The 20,835-nt window shown below is 57.5% G+C and overlaps 1 protein-coding gene across 3 annotated transcripts in view; it reads left to right on the forward strand.

Moving 5' to 3' along the window:
* IGSF21 (immunoglobin superfamily member 21) overlaps positions 1 to 20,835 on the forward strand; it is a 231,607-nt gene that overhangs the window by 195,451 nt on the left and 15,321 nt on the right. For all 3 annotated transcript variants that reach the window (XM_045475840.1, XM_045475842.1, XM_045475843.1), the window contains exon 4: positions 569 to 687. In XM_045475840.1, the coding sequence (XP_045331796.1) occupies positions 569 to 687 (119 nt within the window). The remainder of the gene's footprint in view (positions 1 to 568; positions 688 to 20,835) is intronic.

Here is a 20,835-nt window from a genome sequence, read left to right on the forward strand (position 1 = left end):
GCTCCTTGGAGATGAGAAGTTGGCTGTGTTTCTTCTCAAGCCCCCAAGACTGGGCGTGAAGGGACAGCAAAGGCAGTGTGGGAAGAGGAATGCAAATTCCCATCCCGGCTCTTATAAGCCATATTGCTGGGGGAGGGGGGGGGCTACCCGTGCCCCCTCTGGAGCCTCAGTTTCCATGCTTATGAGACGGGAATGGCGATCCTCTGTGGAGGGCTGAGTGATGTGATGCCCTAGGGCAGTGTTGAGCCTGTATCACACGCCCATCATACTCGGGGCCCTCTAGGTGTGGGCACTGTTACCATCCGCCGTTCATGGAAGCACAGGTGTAACTCCGGCTGAACACAGCCCCCCCCCCTTCACCTCCTGAAGAATAAAACGCAGGGACTGGCATACAGTCGGTGCTCCATAAATGTTGCTGCTCCCCCCAGCATAGCGCATGCGCACCTGATCGATCCAGAAGCGTTTGTTGATCCGAGGCTGAACGGTGGGGTTTGGGGGTTGTTTTGGGGGGCTGCGCCTTCCAGCCCCGGACGATGGGGCCTCATCCTGTCCCTCTGCCTTCCCCCAGGCTGCCCGAAGTCCGCATCTCAGACAACGGTCCCTATGAGTGCCACGTGGGCATCTACGACCGCGCCACGAGAGAGAAGGTGGTCCTGGCATCGGGCAACATCTTCCTCAACGTCATGGGTGAGCACAGGGGCCCTGGCCCCAGGGTCCCAGCGAGGAGCTTTGCACATGTGCGTGTGCACAGGGGGGCTGTCTTCTTTCCCACTCCTGCCTCCGAGGGGAGAGGAGACTGGCCTTGCCGAGGTGTGACAGGTGTGGCCTTACCACCCAAAGGTTTCCTCTCAGGAACCCCTTCTCCGACCTGCACTGATATACCCTGACCTCATGGACGCAGGGCTGTGGCTCGTCCCCAGATCCTCATGGCCTGGGCACTTTGGAGGGGCACAACTGACACGTTGACTGGGACAATTGAGGGACTGAAGGAGGAATGAGGGCTTCCCGAGGGGCAGCAGACCTCAGCGTCCACTTCTGTAAGGCAGGGGCGGGATGCAGGCCTGTTGGGTCATTCATGGACCCCCAGCTCTGGGTCCTGGGACCCCATGAGGACACGGGGAGGAAGAAGCTGGGCACTGTGGGGGCACCTGTGGGGAGCCACGTTCATAGAAGTGCCTGTGGGGACGGTGCAGGGGGGCGAGCCCCCCCCCCCCCAGGGACAGGACAATCTGGGAGCCTCCCTGGGGGAGGTGATACACACCTGCTATGGAGAGTGATTCTGACGCTAGACCTCCTACGGCCTTTCCCAGGACATTGAAGCATCAAGTGACCAGTGAGAAAGTGGGTGTCACGACTGGGTTTCGGGGTGTCCCGCCGCCTTCTGACCCTGTGTCTGCCTCCATCTGCAACACGCGGATAGTAATGCCAGCGCCCGTCTCTGGGTGGCGCTGTCCACCACCCCAGCCTCGGTTTCTCCCCTTGTAAATCAAGGGCCTGGCTCCAAGCGGTCTCAGGAGCCCCTGCCAGTGCTGACGTTCTCGTCAGCCACACTCTCCGATTCTGCTTGCCAGAATTCTAGGGACTCGGCCCTGACGCCGGGCCCCAGGGTTCTCTGATTTTCTTATCAAATGATATTTACCAGGGAAACAAAGCTTGTCGTACTCAGGCAATCAGTGAGAGCATAAAGGCCCCGTGGAAAGCCACAGCTTCTGGGGAAATGGAAAACCTCCAAAGGCCAGACCTCCAGAGGGACATTGGTTCCCGCAGCGGCGGCACGTGGGGTGTTCTGGCTTCCTGGGGGATGGGCCGCGGCGGGGCCGCGGCGACTCCCTGAAGGAGACGTCTTGGTGCTCAGCCCAGGGCTGGTCGCCCCCGGGGAATCTGGTGAAGAACAAAACTCGGTTTGCACCATCAAGGGGCCCCAGTCTGATGAGGGACATGCACGTAACCATTTATTTATCGGATGTTTATTGAGCACCTACTATGCGCTAGGTAATGGACACGCTCCTTCAATAGGACGAGGTCCTTGGGGAGCTGTATCCAGTGCGCGATGCAAACGTAAAACGTGCATAGGTGCACACACAGGTGTGGAGGCACAGAGAGGGCAAACCACTTGCCCGAGGTCACCCAGCCAGGATCGCAAAATCTTCCTGTGATAGCAGCTCGGTGCTGGGGCCAGAAGCCAGGCATCTGGACTCCCACACCCCCGTTTGCGCCCCTGAAAACAGGTGTAGATGCTCCAGGTGAGGCTTCTCTCTATGTGAGCAAGGACAGCATCCTCAAAAGCCACCTCCTCCAGGAAGCCTACGCTCCCTCCTTCATTCACCAGAGCTCCTTGTGCAGGTGTGCTCTCTCTCTATGGCCTCAGTTCCCCTCTCCATACGGTGAGGGGGTGTAACCGGACGGTCCTAAGCGTCCTCCTAGCTCTGACATCTGTGAGTCTGTCACCCCGTCCGCTAAGCGAGCACCGGAGGCACAGAGAGATCTCGTGGGGCCGACCAGAACCGCACGGCGGGCCTGATGGTCCTGGCTGAGCAAGGCAGTATACTCCTGGCGAGCACGAGCCCGCTGAGAATTCTCTCCTCCGGTCTCACTGTCCGGGCAGCAGGGAACGGTGAACCTCTGGGGTCCTCTCGATGCAAGGTGGCAGCCATCTGGGATGGGGCAGACAGATGATGTGATCCCAGTTACTGAACAGGAGGCTGAAGGCTGGCAAGGGCAGGGGGGGGTGGGGGAGTGGGGACCCGGGAGGGGCAGGACCACGCAGTGGCTCCCAACCCAGGGAAAGGCTCTGACCCCTGGAAATTCAGGGTGTTCCCCGGGCAGGGTTCTTCCCGAAATAGCACTCACCCATCTTGGTCAGTCCTCGGACTGACCCACTGCTCAGAGGTCATTGTGCTTGTTAGCGGTCGCCCCTGCCCCGTTGTCCCCCGGATGCGGCAGGTACCCCCGTGCTCGCTAAGCCTGCAGCTGAACTGATAACACAGCTCCTGCCCATCCCTGGCCTGTGCCTGACGGGGCGTGAGCTCCTGGCTTCATGCACATTGTCTCACGGAATCCTGGCCACAGCCCTGGGAGCCAGGAGATCTTATAATCCCTTTATACAAGTTTAGGACACGCAGGTTTCGGGCTGAATCCCAGATCGGTCATTGCATTCGTTAGCCTCCCTGGGCCTCAGTTTCCCATCTGTGAAATAAGGATAAGGGTGGCTACCCTCCAGAGTGGTTGTGAGGTTTTTTTTCTTATTGAAATAAAGTTTGCAAAGCACCAAACCCAGACGAGGCAGCCACAAGGTTCGTCAGGTGAGACCTCAGCATCTTTAGGGTCATTGTCGCGGGCCCTGCCCCTTCTTGGGCACAGCGGTGGCTGCTTCTTTCTTGCCCCTGGAAGTCTCGTCGACGATTCATGACTCCAAGGAGCTTCAAGCCAGTCTGAGAACGGAGTGTTCACAGCTTCGTGCGCCGAGTCCCTGCAAAGGCACCCAGGTCTGCCCCGGTTCTGGGAGTGGCAGGACAGCGGGCCTCTGCCTACCCGTCCTCCTGGCCTCTTCCCAAAGGCCTAGGGGAGGAGCCAGCACATACCCCGACCTTGATAACGACAGCCACACCTCCCACTCAGCCAGCTCTGCCAATTGTAAAGTGCTCTCAATGGAGGGGTTTGCCTGATCTTGACAAGAGCCCCTCGGGCGGGATCAGGATGAGACTGGGGCTGGGGAAAGGGAAAGGATTTGCCCGGGCCCCACGGGGCTGTGGCTGTCCCCGTCCCAGAGCAGCATGCCTTCCTTGGCTCACCAAGGTCGGGAAGGTCCTGGGTGGGCTGGGAGAGACAGGGGGCTGAGTGTGAGGATGTCCCCCCCGGGGGCAGCTCCGGGGCTCCAGCAGCTGCGTGGGCCTGTGAGGCAGAAACTACACTGCGTCCGTTGCCCAGACCCAGGCTCAGAGAAGGCAGTGGCTTGGCCAAGGTCGGGCCATTCAATGAGATGATCCCCAGAAGAGAGTGTTCTGAGCCCAGCACCTGGCACGTTCCGAGTGCTCAATAAATAGCGTCTCTCACGACAAATAGGCCTAATGTCATTTAAACGTCAGGCACAATAAGGGACGCCTGGGTGGCTCAGTCGGTTAAGCAGTTCGGATCTCGCCGTTCGTGGGTTCGAGCCCCATGTCTGCTGTGTGCGGGCAGCTCAGGGCCTGGAGCCTGCTTCGGATTCTGTGTCTCCCTCTCTCTGCCCCTCCCCTGCTCACACTCTGTCTCTCTGGGCCTCTCAAAAATAAATGAAAACATTGAAAAAATTTTTTTAAACATTAGGCACAATTAGAAAGACTTGAAAATTGTGTGACTCCCCCCTCCTCCTCCTTGACCCTCCCCTTTCAATATGTTTCAGGGAAGTTTCGAACGCTACGATCTGTTCACTGTCCTGGCCCATCTGTGACATACCTTAGACCCTTTCTGGTCACACACGCGCGCGCACACACACACACACACACACACACATGCACCAAGACCCTCCCTCCAAGTGAGTGCTGGGGTCTCCTTTATGCACCAAGGGACCCTAAGGACTGTGGCGGCCAACGGTGGGGCGAGACAGCCCCCTCCCCAATTTGGGGGTCAAAGGGAAGCTTCCTAGGACAGCGGCGGGGGGGTGGGGGAGGGAGATGAGGCGCAGGGCACGTTGCACGGCCCCACGTGCATCAAAAGCACGGAGCAGTTGTGCTGGAGAGCCCGCACCCAGGCTGCCTCTGCATCTAGCACATTCTAACGCGCCGTTTCCACAGGCCTCGGGGTGCAGATCAAAATGCGAGAGCGGCTGTAATTTCACGCCTATAACATCCCCGCTATGTGGTGGGAAAAGACATTTGGGAGCCCCGTGGGTGACACCGAGGGTTCATGCCGCACACAGTCATTAAAATGTTTTTATCCGAGCTGCAGATAAATTGTAAGCCAATTTGAAAGTCGCGTGCTGGGCCCCAGGAACGCATTATACACAGTCACGGAAGGATTGCCGCGGCTCTTCTTGGGGGTGCAGGTGATGCGGGGGAGCATGTTAAGGGTGCGATGCTACAATCAATTAAATGTGAGCCCGGACACCCCACCCCCACCCGCACCAAAGCCAAAAGACGCTGCTCTCCTGTTCCCACCGGAAGAGCGGGAGGCCAGGTTTCTCTGCCACCCCTTGGACCCACGGCTAATGATCAAGGCCGCTTCCCGTCAAGCATGGAATGTGTGGCTGTGTGCTGAGTGTCCAACCCAATCGTGGGACCTTCACGAGGGTCCTCCAAGGTGGGCCCAGTCACCCCCCCCCCCGCCTTGCTTCACAGACGAGGGAAGGAGCCTCTGGGAGTTTAAGGGGCTCACCCACGGGAGCAAGAGAGCCGGGGGTCCCGCCAGGCTGCCTGAGATCAGAGCTGGAGAGCCTGACAGCCACTCTGAGCCCCCAAGGGACACGTCCCCCCTTTGACACAAAGGCTATTAGTAACGCAGATGTCAAGGGAGTGCGGCGGGGTGCAGAGCTGAGGCGGTGGGGGCTCCAGGACACTGAGGGGTATCAGGACACTGAGAATATCTTCTCTCCTAGTTCTGGAGGCCAGAAATCAAGGCATTGGCGAGGCTGTGCTTCCTCTGAAAGTTCTAGGGAAGAGTCCTTCCCTGCCTCTTCCAGCTCCTGCCGGTGACTGGCAATGCCTGGCCCTCCCTGACTTGTACATGCGTCCCTCCATTCTCTGCCTGTGTCCTCACGGGGCGTCCTCCTCCATGGGTCGGTGCCTCGGTGTCCGTGTTCCCCTTTTATAAGGACACCAGGCATTGGATCAAGGCCCACCCTGAGGCAGTATGACCTCGCCTGACCTCAGTTACATCGACGAAGACCCTGTTTCCAAATAAGGTCCCATCCACAGGCGCCGGGGGTTAGGATCTCAACACATCTTTTGCGGAGGCCATTTGACCCACAAAAGTAACTGAGCCAGGAGGGGGCAGAGTGGAGGAGTCGCCATCTGACTTTGAAGGCGACACTCTCCTCCCGACCACCTAGGTCACCCTTCACTGAGGACTTACTGCCACGCCAAGCACTGTGCTAAGGTCTTCATAGACTAACGTATCAAATCATCTCAAAAGCTCCGGAAGATGGGTACTGCCCTTTCTTCGCCAGGTGACGAAACGGATAGGTACATCGCTTGCCCAGCACACCCAGCTAGCCAGCGGCCAAGCAAGGGTAAGGGCATCCCACGTGCTTAACCACTCTGCTCTACCAGAAGTCACGACATATTAATAAGCATTCATAAAACATTCTACCTCGGGATCCCTGTCTGTCTTCCGTAGGCCTCCAAATGAGGTCAGCAGATAAAGGTAGAATTTTGGCACCCAAGACCACAATGGCACCAGACCACACCAGATGCTTTCCAAACGTGGGGCCGGGGGACACAGGTCCCATCCCGGGGAACAGTTGCTAATGAACTTTGCATGGCTTGCTTGCTATTTATTTGTTTGTTTGTTTAGGTATGTTTTGCTGAATTTTTAAAACAAAATTTTTAATGTTTATTTTCGAGAGAGAGAAAGAGACAGAGCACAAGTGGGAGAGGGTCAGAGAGAGAGGGAGACATGAAATCCGCAGCAGGCTCCAGACTCTGAGCCATCAGCACAGAGCCCCACGCAGGGCTCGAACCCACAGACCGGGAGATCATGACCTGAGCTGAAGTCGGACACTTAACTGACTGAGCCACCCAGGCGCCCCTTTACTAAATTTTTATTACGTGCATTCGGTGTGCTTTTGTCTAAAAATTATTTTGTTGAGCTGTCATTCGTCTGACGTACAATTCACTCGTTTAAAGGATACAACTTAATGGGTTTTACCATAGTCACCAAGTTCTGCAAACACTTTTAGTCGCGTAACCAATTTCAGAAGATGTTCACTGCCCCCGAGAGAAACCCCGTACCCATCAGCAATGACTCCCCTTCCTGCACCCCTCGCCCGGTCTTAGGCAATCACTCATCTGCTTGGTCTCTCTGTGGATTGGTCGGGACACTTTCTAGAAATGGGGTCATACAAAACGTGGTCTTTTGTCATTCTTGGGACTTCTTACACTTAGTGTCAGGTTTTCAAGGTTCATCCACATTGGGGCACGTATTGGGACCCCGTTCCTCGTCGTGGCTGAATGATATTCCGTTGCATGATGCCTGACATTCCGTTTGTACGTTCACCAGTTGATGGACATTTCCACCTTCCAGCTGTTATGAATGATGCTCCTGTGAACGTTTATGTGCAGGCTTTTGGTGTGAACGGATAGTTTCCAGATCTCCGGGGGGGGGGGGGGGGGGTAGACCCAAGCACGGAGTTGCTGGATCGAGTGAGAACTCTGTGCATAGCCTTTTGAGGGCGGGCAGGCAGCTGTGCCCTTTGACTTTTCCTCCAGCGGCATAGGGTCCCAGTCTCTCCAGATCCTCACCTGCATCTGCTGCCTGTCTGTTTGAAGGCGACCGTCCTAGCGCACGTGAAGCGGTTCTCATTGCGATGCGATTTGCGCTGCTCTGATGGCTAATGGTGTTGATGGTCTTTTCGGGGGCTTGGTAGCCCTTCGGAGATCTGCTTTGCAGAAATACCGTCAGATCGTTTGCTCGTTTCAACCAGGTGGTTTGGCTTTTCATCATCACGCTCTAAGAGTCCTCTATTTCAGATGCGAGGGCCGTATCGCGTGTCACATTTCTGTACATTTTCCCCTTTGGTGTGTTACCTTTCCCCTTTCTTGCTGGCGTCCTGTGAAGGACGAAGGGTGTTCGTCCGGATAAGGTTCACTCCATCTACTCATTTTCTGTTGCTTGTGTTCTGGGTCTCCCAGCTGAGAAGCCTCTGCCCAACCCAAGGTCACAATTCACCCCTGCTTTTCTTCTAAGAGTTTTCATAGTTTAAACTCTTACGTTTAGGTGTACGATCCATCTTGAGGGAGTTTTTGTGCGTGCTGTGGAGGAGAGGTCGGCCTCCCTCAATTCCATGTGGGTGACCCGTTGTCCCAGCACCATTTTAGAAAACATTCTTCTTTCCCCACTGAATTGTGTTGCCCCCTGGCCAAGAATCAATTGACTACAAATGTGAGGGTTTATTTCTGGACTCTCCCTCCTATTCCATTGACCTCTATGTCTGTCCTTACATACTTCTGATGCTTTTTAAAGGCATCTGGCCATCTCCAGTCTGGCTCTGTTGCTCCCCTACTGTGTGACTTGGGGTGGGGAGTCCCCAGGAAGTCCTCCTGGGGCCAGTTGCTCAAGCTTCCCTGTGACAAGAAGCTCACCCTGGGCTGGCCGGTGCTCTCAGGGGAAAGGAGACTGTGGCACGCTGTGGGTGATGGAGCTGAGCTCACTTCCACGAGGTCAGGCCAGAACCTAGGATTTCTAGAGGCCTGGAGCTCTGCTTTCTGGGACCAGATGCTTGAACTCTGTTCTCTGGACATCCAACCCAGTGCTCCTCTCTGGAAGAAGGAGCACATTCCCAGGGCCAATAATTGGAGTGTCAAGGACCTCTCCTGACCTGGGAAGGAGAAATGTCCACGGCTCCAAAAGTGATGGGGGATCTGAGCCTGCACCCCTCAAAGGCCTGGTGTGGCTGCCATAGGCCTGAGCAAAAAGGAGAAACACAGCTCTTTCTCTCTGAAGGACGCGAGCGGAAAAGCAGGCGGCGGTCTGCAGACCCCGTCTCGGGAAGCCTGCCTGCGTGCAGGACGGCCGTGGGGAGATGTGTATCTCCCAGGCAGATCCAGCTCCTGCTCAGAGTATATGGCGGTCCAGGGGACAGCTTAGGTCAATGAAGGGAGGCCGCTGGTCTGAGAATCCCTGGGGGACCCCAAGCAGGGTAGCTGGAAGGCGAGACTCAGAGCTGCCGCGCAGCCCCCTCCATAGCCCACGATGCCTGCCGGGTGGGAAATGATCGGCTCCTTCCTTGTCTTGGAGCCTGAGCGGATAAGCTGCCTGCTGGGCCTACACTAATTACATGAACTGGCCCCAGGCGATTGCAGTGGCCACAGGCTCCAGGGAGCAAGGCTGCTAAGAGGAGGGGGAGGGGGAAGGGGAGGGGGAGGGGGAGGGGGAGGGGGAGGAGACGTGGCGGGCTGGGATCCAAGCCAGAGCCGCAGAGGACTTTGGGGTGCTGACGGGTTGCAAACGCAAACCCCCACGTCCCACTCCCGAAGCCCCCAGGGTCCTGAGGACCAGGCCTGGGCACTCTCGTCTCCCAAGCAAATGTCCATCCATGCAGGCCCCCCTCCAAGCCCCCTCCCTTCCCCCACCCCTTCCCCCCCCCCCCCCACTCTGGAGAAGTGACAGTGAGTGACCAAAATCCTCCAAATTGAACCAGGAGAAGGCTGGGAGGTCCCCGGTGAAGAATGAGCCCTCTATCCAAGTAGGTTGACGAGAAATAGTGTTTACTCCCTTAGAGAGCTGGGGAGTATTTAAGGGGATGAACCTGAGATTCAGGCAGAGGGTTTAAACCCAGTTCTGCAACTCCCGATAATAAAAGCAGCAGATGTTTATTGAGCATTTGCTGTATGCCAGGCACAGTTCTGCCCCGCACCTGCTAACTCATTTAATTGTCCTAACAGCCCTCTAAGGAGGCCCCACTATTACCTTCCGCAGTTGACAAGTGTGAAAGCAGAAACCCTAACAAAGGGGCCCGAGGGCACGGGCCAGCTAACAGCTGAGCTTGATCCAGACCCGGGCAGGCTGGCTCCAGAGCCCTCAGCTGAGCCACCACACTACACTGGCAGGTGGTTTATCTCCCCGCCTGAGCCTCAGTTTCCCTGTCTGCTAAATGGGGTTACCGTAGCTCCTCCCCTCTTGGGCCCGTGTCCCAAGCTCCTAGTGAGCGCCCCTAAACAGGACCGTTGTTTTTACTTCCCACCCATGTTGTCCTGACCTCCCCCCTGTAAGTGTCAGTGAGGCCAGGGAATGGAGTCAGAGCCGCAGGAAGTGACACCGGGCAGCGACTGCCGTGGCGTCCCACGCTCGCACTGGTAGAGGAGGGCAGGAAAGAGCGGAGTCACAGCTGTGGTCCCGTCCCACCCCCTCCCCAGTCTCGCTGTGACTTGTCCTCTCCAAGCCTCTTTTACGTCTTCTGGAAACCGGGGCAGTGAAGGTCACTACTCCCACAGGGCTGTTGTGAGGGGTAAACGAGATGGCAAATACAGACAGCACCTGGCCTGGGTCGGAGGGCAGGGTGGGCAGCCGCAGCAGGTGAGACACCACCAGTCAGCTCGGGCCTTGGGCCGTGGAGGTTGGAAAAAGATACGAGGCGTTTCCGAACAGAAGCCATAGGACTTGGGGACCAATTGGAAAGCTGGGAGCAGATGTGGAGGAGATGGCAGGACCCGGCACTGGATGGAGATGGTCCCTGAGAAGTCACCAAGGAGACCTACGGTCCCGCTTAGCAGACGGTGACCTCAGGAAATGGGCTGAGGGGTGGAGAAGCCGGGGCCGCGATCTGAAGGATGTCTGCAGGCCTCCGTCCCGATTGCTGGAGCTTCCGAGGGGACAGCTCGAGAGGCAGCAGGGGCCTGAGACAGCTGGCCGGGCTCGGCTGCTGGAGTGGGGCTGCGGCGCAGAGGGCCGGGGCCAGCGCGGCCAGGGTCTTCCAAGATGGACCGCAGAGCATGTTGAGAGACTGCGCACGGCCGTCTTGAGCGCCTCAGCCTGGCCAGGGACCTGGAGGAAGGATGCTTGCTCTGCCCACCCGCCCACCCACAGGCCTGCAGCTAACTCAGGTCACCGGCCGAGAGCCCGTTCAGAGAGGGGCCAGACAGATGGGTTTGGGGCTCAGAGGAGCACTTTGGAGCTAACTGGGTCATCTACCAAGGACGGTCGCTTCCCAGTGTCAGCCCCAAAGGCCCAAGCCTGCTGACCGCCTCCTGGACAGGCTTCTAGAACCCTCCGTCGCTCCCTCACTGAACACAGCCCTGCAAAGGAGGCACGCCCTTGACCGAAGCCCACTGTGTACTCGGCAACAGGCCCAGCACGTTCTGTTACCCGCTGCCCCACCTCTGGTCTCCCCGCCCCGGACGGGACCTATGCTGCCTCAGTTTCAGTGGGTACTACGTGCCCTACACAGAGAGGGCAGGGAAGCTTCCCAACGTCGCACAGCAGTGAGTGAGATGGGATTTGAACTCAGATCTGCGGGAAGGAGGAGCCCCCCTTTTTCCCGCTACACGAGGCTGCCGGGAAGACGGAGGGACGCCGCTCCTCTCCGAGTGTGGGGCCGTGGGGCTGCCACAGGGGCCTGGGCCACGTAGCCTCTCAACAGAGACAGCAGGGAATACCTGGGCCGCATCATCAGCCGCTCCTCCAGCCGTCTGGGAAGTCAGCAAGATCAGTGTCCCCATTTCACAGAAGAGAAAACAGAGCCTGCTGATAAAGAGAAGCCTAGAGTAAGAACCCAAATGTTCTCTGACTTCTTCCTCTGGGGGGGGGGGGGGGGCGCGGAGCCCTGGGCTGGGGTGGAGGCAAGACCTCTGAAGTGCACGCTGGGTGTGATTTGGAAAGCTGCGTGACCTCTCTGATCCGCAGACGAGGCTGGAAGGAGCAGACGGCTTAGCCAAGCGTCCTGTGCTGCTTTGCGCGTCTTGTCCGTAGGGCCGTGGAGCTGACGTGACCGGCCTCTCCCTGACGGAAACAGACCGTTTGCCCATTGATTCCTTATGCACACACGTCCCGCTTCACCCAATATCATAAGCCCCCACCATGTGCCTGCCTTGGGGAGCGACTGAGAGAGATTCGTGTTCATGTAGGTCGGCCAGATCATACTAGAATAAAGGTGAATTTTGCAGCCGCCATATGCCACATTTTTTCCAGTATGTTAAGTATGTTAATTCCTCTAATCTTCACTACTTTAGGAGGTAGGGACTTGTAGCATTTCCATTTTGATAATGAGGAAACAGGCCCAGAGAGGTTAAGTAACTTGCCCAAGGTCACCCAGCAAGCGAGCGGCAGAGCTTGTTATTCAAACCCAGACCGCCTGGCTAAGGAGCCTGTCTGCAGCCTCTCACAGAATGGCCCTCTGTGCCCTCTTGAGCCAAGCGGTAGAGAGTCACCTGCTCCCTGAACCATCCAGGCAGGTGGCTGCCGCCTCCTGAGACCCTCACCAGCTCCCTGGACTTCCTGTGTCTCACAGACCAGGAGGCTCAGTTCTTGTTCTGGGGTCGTCTCACTCCACCTACTACCTGCCCCTCTTGGCCGCCCCCCCAGGTCCCGCCAGAGCAGGCCCGCAGGTGCATCATTAAACCTTGACAGGTGTTAGGTCAGTGCGATGCTTTATCCCCTCCACCACCGGGAGCAGGATTTAGTGTCTCCGGCAGAAGGTAAACTTCGCGTCCCTGGGACAGGCCCCTTAATTACAAGTGATATGTGGCCGTTGAAGCTGCGGCGCCTCGGGCCCAGTGATTTAAGGAGCAGGCATGAGTCTGAGGGTACAGGTGTTAACAGAGCTGTATCGGAGCTAGGAAAGAGGGCAGGGGCGCCGAGGGAGGCAGTGAGCCGGCCCCTGGAGCGGGGTCTGCTTCCTGTGGACAGACGCTCCTGGGGAGGGACCTAATCCCTCCCTGTACAGAAGGGGACACTGAGATCAACTCCGCAGGTTGCTTTGCCCTGGGAGTCAGCGGTCCTGTCTCTGCCGCCAGCTTGCAGGGCGCCCCTGGACTCAGTTTCCCCATCTGTTACCTGAGGAGGCAGGAATACCTCACGCGCGCTCTAGGAGTGATCATCTTAAAAGCAAATAAGTCCTAATAATCACAATAACCTTCACAGCAGAAACTAGCACCGACCGAGGGCTTATTACATGCCAGGCGCTGCCCCGGGTCCTTTACGAACACTCTCGTGGTTGATTCTCACCGGTGCCGGTGGGAGAGCGGTTGTACGTATCCCCATTTCAAAGACGAGGAGCCCGAGGCTCCGGGAGAGGAAGCAACTTTCCCTGAGATCCCGCGGCTAGCAAGTGATGAACAGAGACTCTCAGCCCCTGTCTCTGCGTCCAGAGCAGAGTCCCTGCAGGATAGGGGAGTCCCTGAAGGAGTCACCCAAGGACAGGGGAGACAGAGAAGAGCGCAGATTTCCAGAACCGAGCAGAAGGCAAGTGAAGGTAAGGGGAGGGCTAGGTTGCAAGCTGCGGGGGTGCCCAGGGAGAGGGTCTCCTCCAGGAGGAGGCATCAGGAAGGCTTCATGGAGGAGGTGGCATACAGCTGGGCCTCGTAGGCCGGGCTGGGGGCAGACAGGACAGGGACATTTCAGGCAGAAGGAGCCCTGTAGGTGGGGCTGTAGGAGCGGGGAAAGCTTGGCAAATGGAGAGCACTGCTGTGTGGTGGGACCCCAAGGCCCGGGTAAGGAGGGGACAGTCATGACAATGGCTGACCTCTACTCAGTGCCTGCAGGTGCCATGCCAGGGTCTAAATACCTTACAGAAGAACCTGTCACATAGATACGATGATCCCCACGCTACAGATGAGGAAACAGGCACAGTGCGGGGAGGTGACTGGCCAAGGTCACCCAGCTCGCAGGTGGTAGGGCCAGGATACAGCAGCTTGGTCCCCGAGCCCGTATGAGGCCAGCCGCTGTGCCCGGTCCTGGCATGTCAGGCTACCGCAGGCCCTGCCTACCCTCCGTCCACCAGGCCTGGTCCCGGGCAGAGAGGGAAGGCGAGGCCAGAACAGGGCCCGGAATCCAGGGACGTGTGTCCAGGGAGGCCATGGGAGCCGGATGGGCCTGGGGTTTGAGAGCAGGAGTTTGGGTAAAGAAGGTGTTCGCTGGGAATGATGGCCCCCGCCACACCCTCCCAGCTGACTCTCCTGTGGACCCCGGGCCCATCAGAGGACAGGCCCCAACTCCTGAGGGCCGCCGTCAGGGAGGGGCCGGCCCCGCTCTGCTGACCAGTCCCACCGCCTCACACACAGCTGCTCAGGACCGTCTCCCCCTCTCTAATCTCCAGCCCTCCTGCTGTAGCTTCTGCCCAGATCTGAGCCGCAGACCTCAGCAGGGACCCAGCCCAGCCCCGTTACTGCCTCACAGAGGAAACAGATGCCCTGAGAGACAGCCCGCAGCATGTGAGACGCGGGGCTAGGCGGTGCACTCGGGGTCGTGAGCCTGGGCGGAGGGGCTTAAGCCAGATGCGGTACGAAAGCTAGCCTTGGTCCTTGCTGACCGACTAGCGGCGGACCACACCGCCTTTGAAAACCTCCGTTTCCGTCTGTCAAAGGAGAGAACTACCCCTACTTCCTGGGATGGGTGAGGCTCTAATGCATTAAAGCATTTACCACGGAACCTGCCCCCAGAGTGACCACCAGTGAGTGGAGATGTTGGTCAAGTGCTCTCCCCACCCCTCACCCCCACCCACTGTGTGCCTGGGGACCCCGCGGGCCCTCAACTCTGGGTGCAGGGGGATGCTCACTGAGCAAAGCCTCCTCCCAGTCACCCCTGCAAACATCAACTCATCGCATGCTCGCTGAGGGCTGCCCTGTGCCCCCCACGCCCGGGGCCCCCGGTCAGCAGGATGCACAAGTGTCCCCAGCATGAGGGCCTCTCAGGCCGGTGGCCAGAATGAGTGGTGTAGGCAAAGGCCAGCCACTGGCCCAGGCCAGCGACAGAGGCTGCTGTTCACACATATGATGGCCGGGGGGGGGGGGGGGGGGTATGGTCTCACCAGTACCAGGCATCCTGCAAAGCACGAGCTCGGTTCACCCTCACGATGGCCCCGTGACGCCCAGGTACTGTGATGAGGCACTAACACCTGTGACCAGGTACTATGGCAGACCCGTTTTACAGATGAGAGAACCAAGGTGGGAAGGAACCTGGTGAGGGACGAGGTTAGAGGGGTCAGAGATGAGTAAGTGGCCCTGGCCCCGCCCATGGGGCCCTGGTGAGGCGGCATGTGCTGGGTCTCTGAGACCTACGCCCCCCCCCCCAAAATCGAGCCCCTCCACCCCAGCCAAGAGTTGGTCCCGTTGGGAATGACGCATGGCTCTGCCTCACCCAGCTCTTTAAAAGGACACAATCCTTGGGGCGCCCGGGTGGCTCAGTCGGTTAAGCGTCCGACTTCAGCTCAGGTCATGATCTTGTGGCTTGTGAGTTCGAGCCCCCGCGTCGGGCTCTGTGCTGACAGCTCAGAGCCTGGGGCCGGGGTGCAGAGTTGGGGCCCTGCTGGGAGCTTGGCGGGGGTGGCACCTGCTATGTTCTTCAGTCCCCACGAGCACCCCGCATGGGCCAGTGACTCCAGAGTCACCCTTGCTCTATGGGTGAGGCCAGGAAACTAGCAAGTGCCTAAGGAGGGTGGTGGCTTCAGGCCAAGTGCCCCAGGCCTGAGTGGGGAAGGCCAAGGGTGAGCCCTGTTCTGAGCCCCCGAACACAAAGGCCCCGGTTCTTGGGGGTTCAGTTCTGCTGGAAAGGACAGAGGTTTTTTGGGGGAAACGGGGGCGAGGGGGGGGGCTTCCTCCAAACTTGTTCTCTAAGCTCTAGCCCACTGTTCTCTGGTGGGCGTGGGGGTGGGGGAGAAAAGTAGAGAGCAGGCTGAACTTGAACTTGAGCAGAAAGAACTTGAGCTGGATGCCACTGCCCCTGGCCAGATCTCGAACGTGCTTCCCCACCAGCCAGGGCCTCCCCAGGCTTCTGCAAGCTTCCACAGGCGTTTTTCATATAGCTGCAAATATGGCACCTGGTGAAATCGCCCATGTGTGTAATATATACCTCTGGGATACATTGAAAACATCCTCCGAATAGCCAGCCTTGCTGCTATTTAAAACGGATTCATGTCACACCCCATAGATTTCGTCTCTGCAGAAATGGCACCTATCATGGGCCTGAACACATTTGCTCTATTGCCACATAAACTACAATGGCGCGGCTCGCACGGTGGCTGCAGACAGGCTGCTGGGCAGAGGCTGCCTCTAGCCAGGAGACCCCAGGCAGGGGGAGGGTCCACACGGGACTGGTGGCCTAGGAAGCCAATCAAAAAAAAAAAACGGGGAACATTGCCAAGCAGCCAATCAAGGCATGAGCCTGAAGTTGAACTGCTTGTGGGGTGGGACTTGGGGGTTTTGAGGTCCTTTGACTCAGGGCAGAGAGTTCTACCCTTGCCCTGTCTGCTGGGTCCAGGAAAAGCCGAGTAGAGGTTCTCTAACTCTGCCTGAATCTTGCTGTCCCAGCCAGCGATAATTTTCTCTGTTCACCGAGCACCTATTGTGGCCCCAGTGAGTCTTAGTACCCCTAACTTAGAGATGAGCAGACCGGGGCTCACAAGAGTCAAAGAGTGGTTCTCACACTGAGCTCGCATTAGAATCTCCTGGAAGGCTTCTTAAAACCCAGAAGCCTGGATCCCACCGCGCCCCCGGGGTTCTGTTTCGGCTGGTCTGGAAGAGGGCTCGGGAGTTTGCAGTGTACAAGTTCCAGGTAAGGCTGATGCTGCTGGTCCGGGGAACACACTGTGACAGCGACCAGGTTAAGCGCGTCGTCTACGATTCTGCACCTGGCGTCCCCGCCGCCCCTTCGAGTGTGTCGGAGCGTGCGCGCGCGCGTGCGTGTGCATGCGGGATTTTATTTCTCCGTCAGCAGTAACCCGAGTTGGGTCCTGCTTGTCCCAGCCCCACCGATTCTCCGCCTCACAGGCTGCGCCCCCCCCCCTCCGGCACCCCCCCTGCTTCCCCAGAGCAGTCAGCCAGAGCCTCCAGTTGGGGTTGTTAATTTTATCTTCCGCAACAGCTGGCAGGGGAGGGCCGAGGCAGGTGAACCGATGCTGCCAGCCAGCTCCCGCGGAGGGGGGAGGCCTGGGGGCGGGGGGACGGATTATGCCCGCGGCCACTAGAAGTCCCCTGGCGACCCCATCCGCTCAGAAAGGCCCCCACCCCCGGGGCAGGGAGGGTCCCGGGCAGGGTCCACCCACACTGGCAACGCCCTAGACCCAGGTCCCCATCCGTCGAAGGCATCGGCGCGTGGGTTTCTACCCAGTGTCAAGTTGGAGGGGGTGGTGGGCTCGGCTGAACAGCTGTCGCCCCTAGAAGCACAGACGCGGCGTTTGTCTGAGTCGTCGCTGATGGTGGCTCCATTCGGGGGCTTTTTGTCAGGCCTTTTTTTCCCTGGGCTGCTATTACTCCTCAGTTCGATATTTAATTTTCCCATAAACCAAAGAGTTGTGCTTTTCTCCTCTCTTTTCCTGCTGGAGGCCCCCCGCCCACTGGTGGGGTCTCCCTCCTTCTTGGGTTCCTGCTAGGAGGGAGGGCCTTGGGCGGGGCCAGAGACTTCAGCCCTTCCAAATGGGGCAGGGATGGGGGGGGCACGACCCTTGGGACCCTCCCCCCGACTCATTCGTTTGACCAATAACTACTGAGCAAATCCTTGTGTGTCCGGCCCTCGGGATGTGACCTTGGGATGTGACCACAGATAAAAAGCGTCCCTGCCCTCATGGTGCTTGCATCCTAGTGGGGGTGTCAGATGCAGAGGCCTTGGGGTTAGAAGGAGCTTAGGGTGTTCACGGACCTCCCCCCAAATTCTCAGTGCGTTCAGAGCATGGTGCTGGGGAAGGTGGCCTTGGTCAAAGCAAGTCAGGGCCCACAGCATTCCAGGGTCTCGAGGGATCCCTTCCACAAACGGGCTCTGTGCTTGCCTGGGCCGGGAGAAATGAAGGAAGGAGGGAAGGAACAAACAAAACAAGAATTGAACTTGAACTCCGGTGCGGCAGGCCTGTGCCAGCTCTGAGGTTAGGTGGGCAAAAGACGAAGCTCCAGACGTCCGGGAGCACAGTCTCCTGGAGAAACAGACGTGGACCCGGGACAGGATGACAGGCACCTGTGAGAACGACAGGTGTACAATGCTCCAGGAACCCAGAGGATAAGCCCTGACGGAGTCTGGCAGGGTCCTAGAAGGCTGCCGAGGGAGGCAGTCCCTAAGGCCAGCCCTAAAGGATGAGGCAGAGTTAACCAGCAGAAGGATCGCTTTGTGCAGGGCACGGAGGAGGTGAGCCAGCTGCAGAAGGAACCTTGGGCAGCTCAGTGTGGAGCAGGGTGGCTGCCTGGAGGAGGTGCTCCTTCGAGCAGCGTCTTGTAGAAGCCGGAGAGACCGGTGGAGAGGATGGAAAGACACTGTGATGGGAGACCCCCCTCCCAAAAAAAGGAAGAAATTAAAAATAGGGAACGTGGAGGGACATTTGTATTCATGCATGGACACTTTTATATATTAAGAGGGTGGCTTTCTTTTTCCTTGCAATTCGGTATAATGACTGGTTGCTGATTGAAGGGAAGGCAGTCAATAGAGCAGGCATGCTGAGAGAAAAGAATGGATTTTTTGCAAATAATATAATTTTGAACTTCTCTTCCCCCCCCCCACCCCTCCCCACGTCTAATTGATTACCACCCCATGATAAATGACATTCAGAGCAGGAATGTGCCCAGCACCGTCACACAGCGGTACCCAGAGAACAGGACGGATTATCCCTCCCCCAGACAAGGGCCACTCCTGGAAGAGAAAGAAATTCCCTCAGCCCAGGAAGGGGCGTGGGCAGTCAAAGGGGTAATATAAATAGTCCCTTTCTGTTCGTGCAGCTTATAGAAGGTTTGTGTCCATTTCCTCATTTGCTCCTCCTCTCAAAAATCCTGGAAGCAGAAACGTTGGCAGGGTGTGTTTTATTGAACCCATTTTATAGATGGGAAGACTGAGACCCAGTGGGTCAGCTGACTTGCCCGTGGTCCCATGAGATGTTGGTAGCAGGGCCTGCACCGGAACCTCGGTGTGGCTCTCTCGGAGCCGGGACCCCGGCAGGCGCTGGAGAGGACCCCACGGGCGGGGAGAGAACCGGACTCTAGGAGATGCAGTTAGACGCGGGCCTGCCGGGGTTTGTATGAGGACAGGTTTGTGTTCCCAAATTTCAAAGGCCACCAGACAATTTACAGAGCAGCGAACGATCGCATTATCTTCAAAGTGAGTTACGATGACCAAAACAAAGTTCTGCTTTCAAGATAAAGACAGGCAATATTTCAGAGTTAATTTCATAAAACTGATCACCCGACCATTACCTCACTGTGTCGATGTTAACTGTGAAGGAGAAAATAACGGCATCCCTGGATGGCCGTGGGACAGAGGCAGCAGAAGTTGGCTGTGGCGGCCGCTGAGACGGAGGGGCAGACACACTTTACCTGTCCCGATGGGGGACAAAATGGGTCCAAGAAACTTCCAGCAGCAACCCTCTCTGCTTAAGACAAAGAAGTCAGACAAAACTGAGACGTTGACCGGCTGGACTTGGGGACAGGGGATCCGGGGGAGTTCGGTGGTGGTGGTCTTTGTGTGACCATGGACGTGTAGAGCCAGGCGGGGTTGGGGGGCGGGGTCTTCCTACTGCCCAGGGCCGGCTGTGCGCTAACGTGTCCGGAAGTGGCTTGTAAATCCTGAAGCTCCGCCCATATCCAGGCTCTTACTGCCGTGACCGCAGCCATGCGTCCGATCCAAACACACCTGCTCGGTGTCTCTTCACCTGAGGACGGTCCTTTCAGGTAAACGGTGCAGGTGGGTGCTCCCCGCCCCCCGGGAGAGCCCTGCCTCAGCACAGACACCTCTGAAGACGCACCCTCAGATCCACAGGAATGAGACACTTCTGGTGGGTGCACGGGACCCTGGCCCGGAAGAGTCGGGCGAGGGACTGCTGAGCCAGGGGTCTTGGTGAATTCTTTGCCATTCTATGCCACGTGGGTCACAGTCAGGTGGCCTCCTTTATCGTGCTGATTCCAGAGCCCAGCTTGGACCTCGGGATTGTTCCTGTCCAGGAAGCTGCATGGAAGTTATGCTTGGGCCGCTGCTGGCCATCTGCCTTTGGCTGGACAATTGCTCCCGGGGCCGCGGGGCCAATCCCAGGGGACACATAGGGGGCTGCTTGCTGTGACCTTGGCCAGAGATTGTAAGAGGGACAGGTGTGGGGATGAGCGTGGGGATGGCGTTGGGGTCTGGGAAGGAATGGAGGCAGAAATAAGCGTCCACAGTTATTACAGCTCTGCTGTGTCATCGGCCGTACAACCGAAATCTGTTATTGTCTTAGGAGCTTGATTAACTGTACACATTGCTAACACCTGCTCGGAAACATAACGAGGGACAGGGACACGTCTCCCAATCAGGGTCTGCGTGGGCAGCGTGCGTGACGAGGGTGCAGATCTCCGGAATGGGGATGTGGGCACGCACGAAGGTGCGTGTGTGTGTGGGCGCGCGCGTGCGTGTGATTGGGGACAGGGGCGCCCATGCTCTGCAGAGAACCCTGGCCAGGATTTGGAAGTGCTGGGTGCCAGTCTGGGCTCTGCCAGCGGACTTACAGTGTGACTGTAGGCAAATTTCCCCCTCTCTGACCTCAGTTTGCTTACCTGTAAAATGGAAGGTCTCGACCAGTGTTGTCCAACAGAGACCCCATGCGAGTCCCATATGTAATTATAAGTTTTCCAATCACCACATTGAGAAAAGCGTTGCAAGGTGAATTAATTTTAATAATATATGAAGTCCAGTAGAGCCCAAATATAGCTTCAACAGATAACCACTATAAAACATTAGTGATACCTTTGACATTCTTTTTATTTTATTTTATTTATTTATTTTTTTTTCAACGTTTATTCATTTTTGGGACAGAGAGAGACAGAGCATGAACGGGGGAGGGGCAGAGAGAGAGGGAGACACAGAATCGGAAACAGGCTCCAGGCTCTGGGCCATCAGCCCAGAGCCTGATGCGGGGCTCGAACTCACGGACCGCGAGATCGTGACCTGGCTGAAGTCGGACGCCTAACCGACTGCGCCACCCAGGCGCCCCGACATTCTTTTTAAAATGGCTTTCGAACTTCAGTGGGTATTTTACGCTGACAGCAC

The sequence above is a fragment of the Leopardus geoffroyi genome, chromosome C1, assembly GCF_018350155.1.
Source record: "Leopardus geoffroyi isolate Oge1 chromosome C1, O.geoffroyi_Oge1_pat1.0, whole genome shotgun sequence".
NCBI classification, from domain to species: domain Eukaryota; kingdom Metazoa; phylum Chordata; class Mammalia; order Carnivora; family Felidae; genus Leopardus; species Leopardus geoffroyi.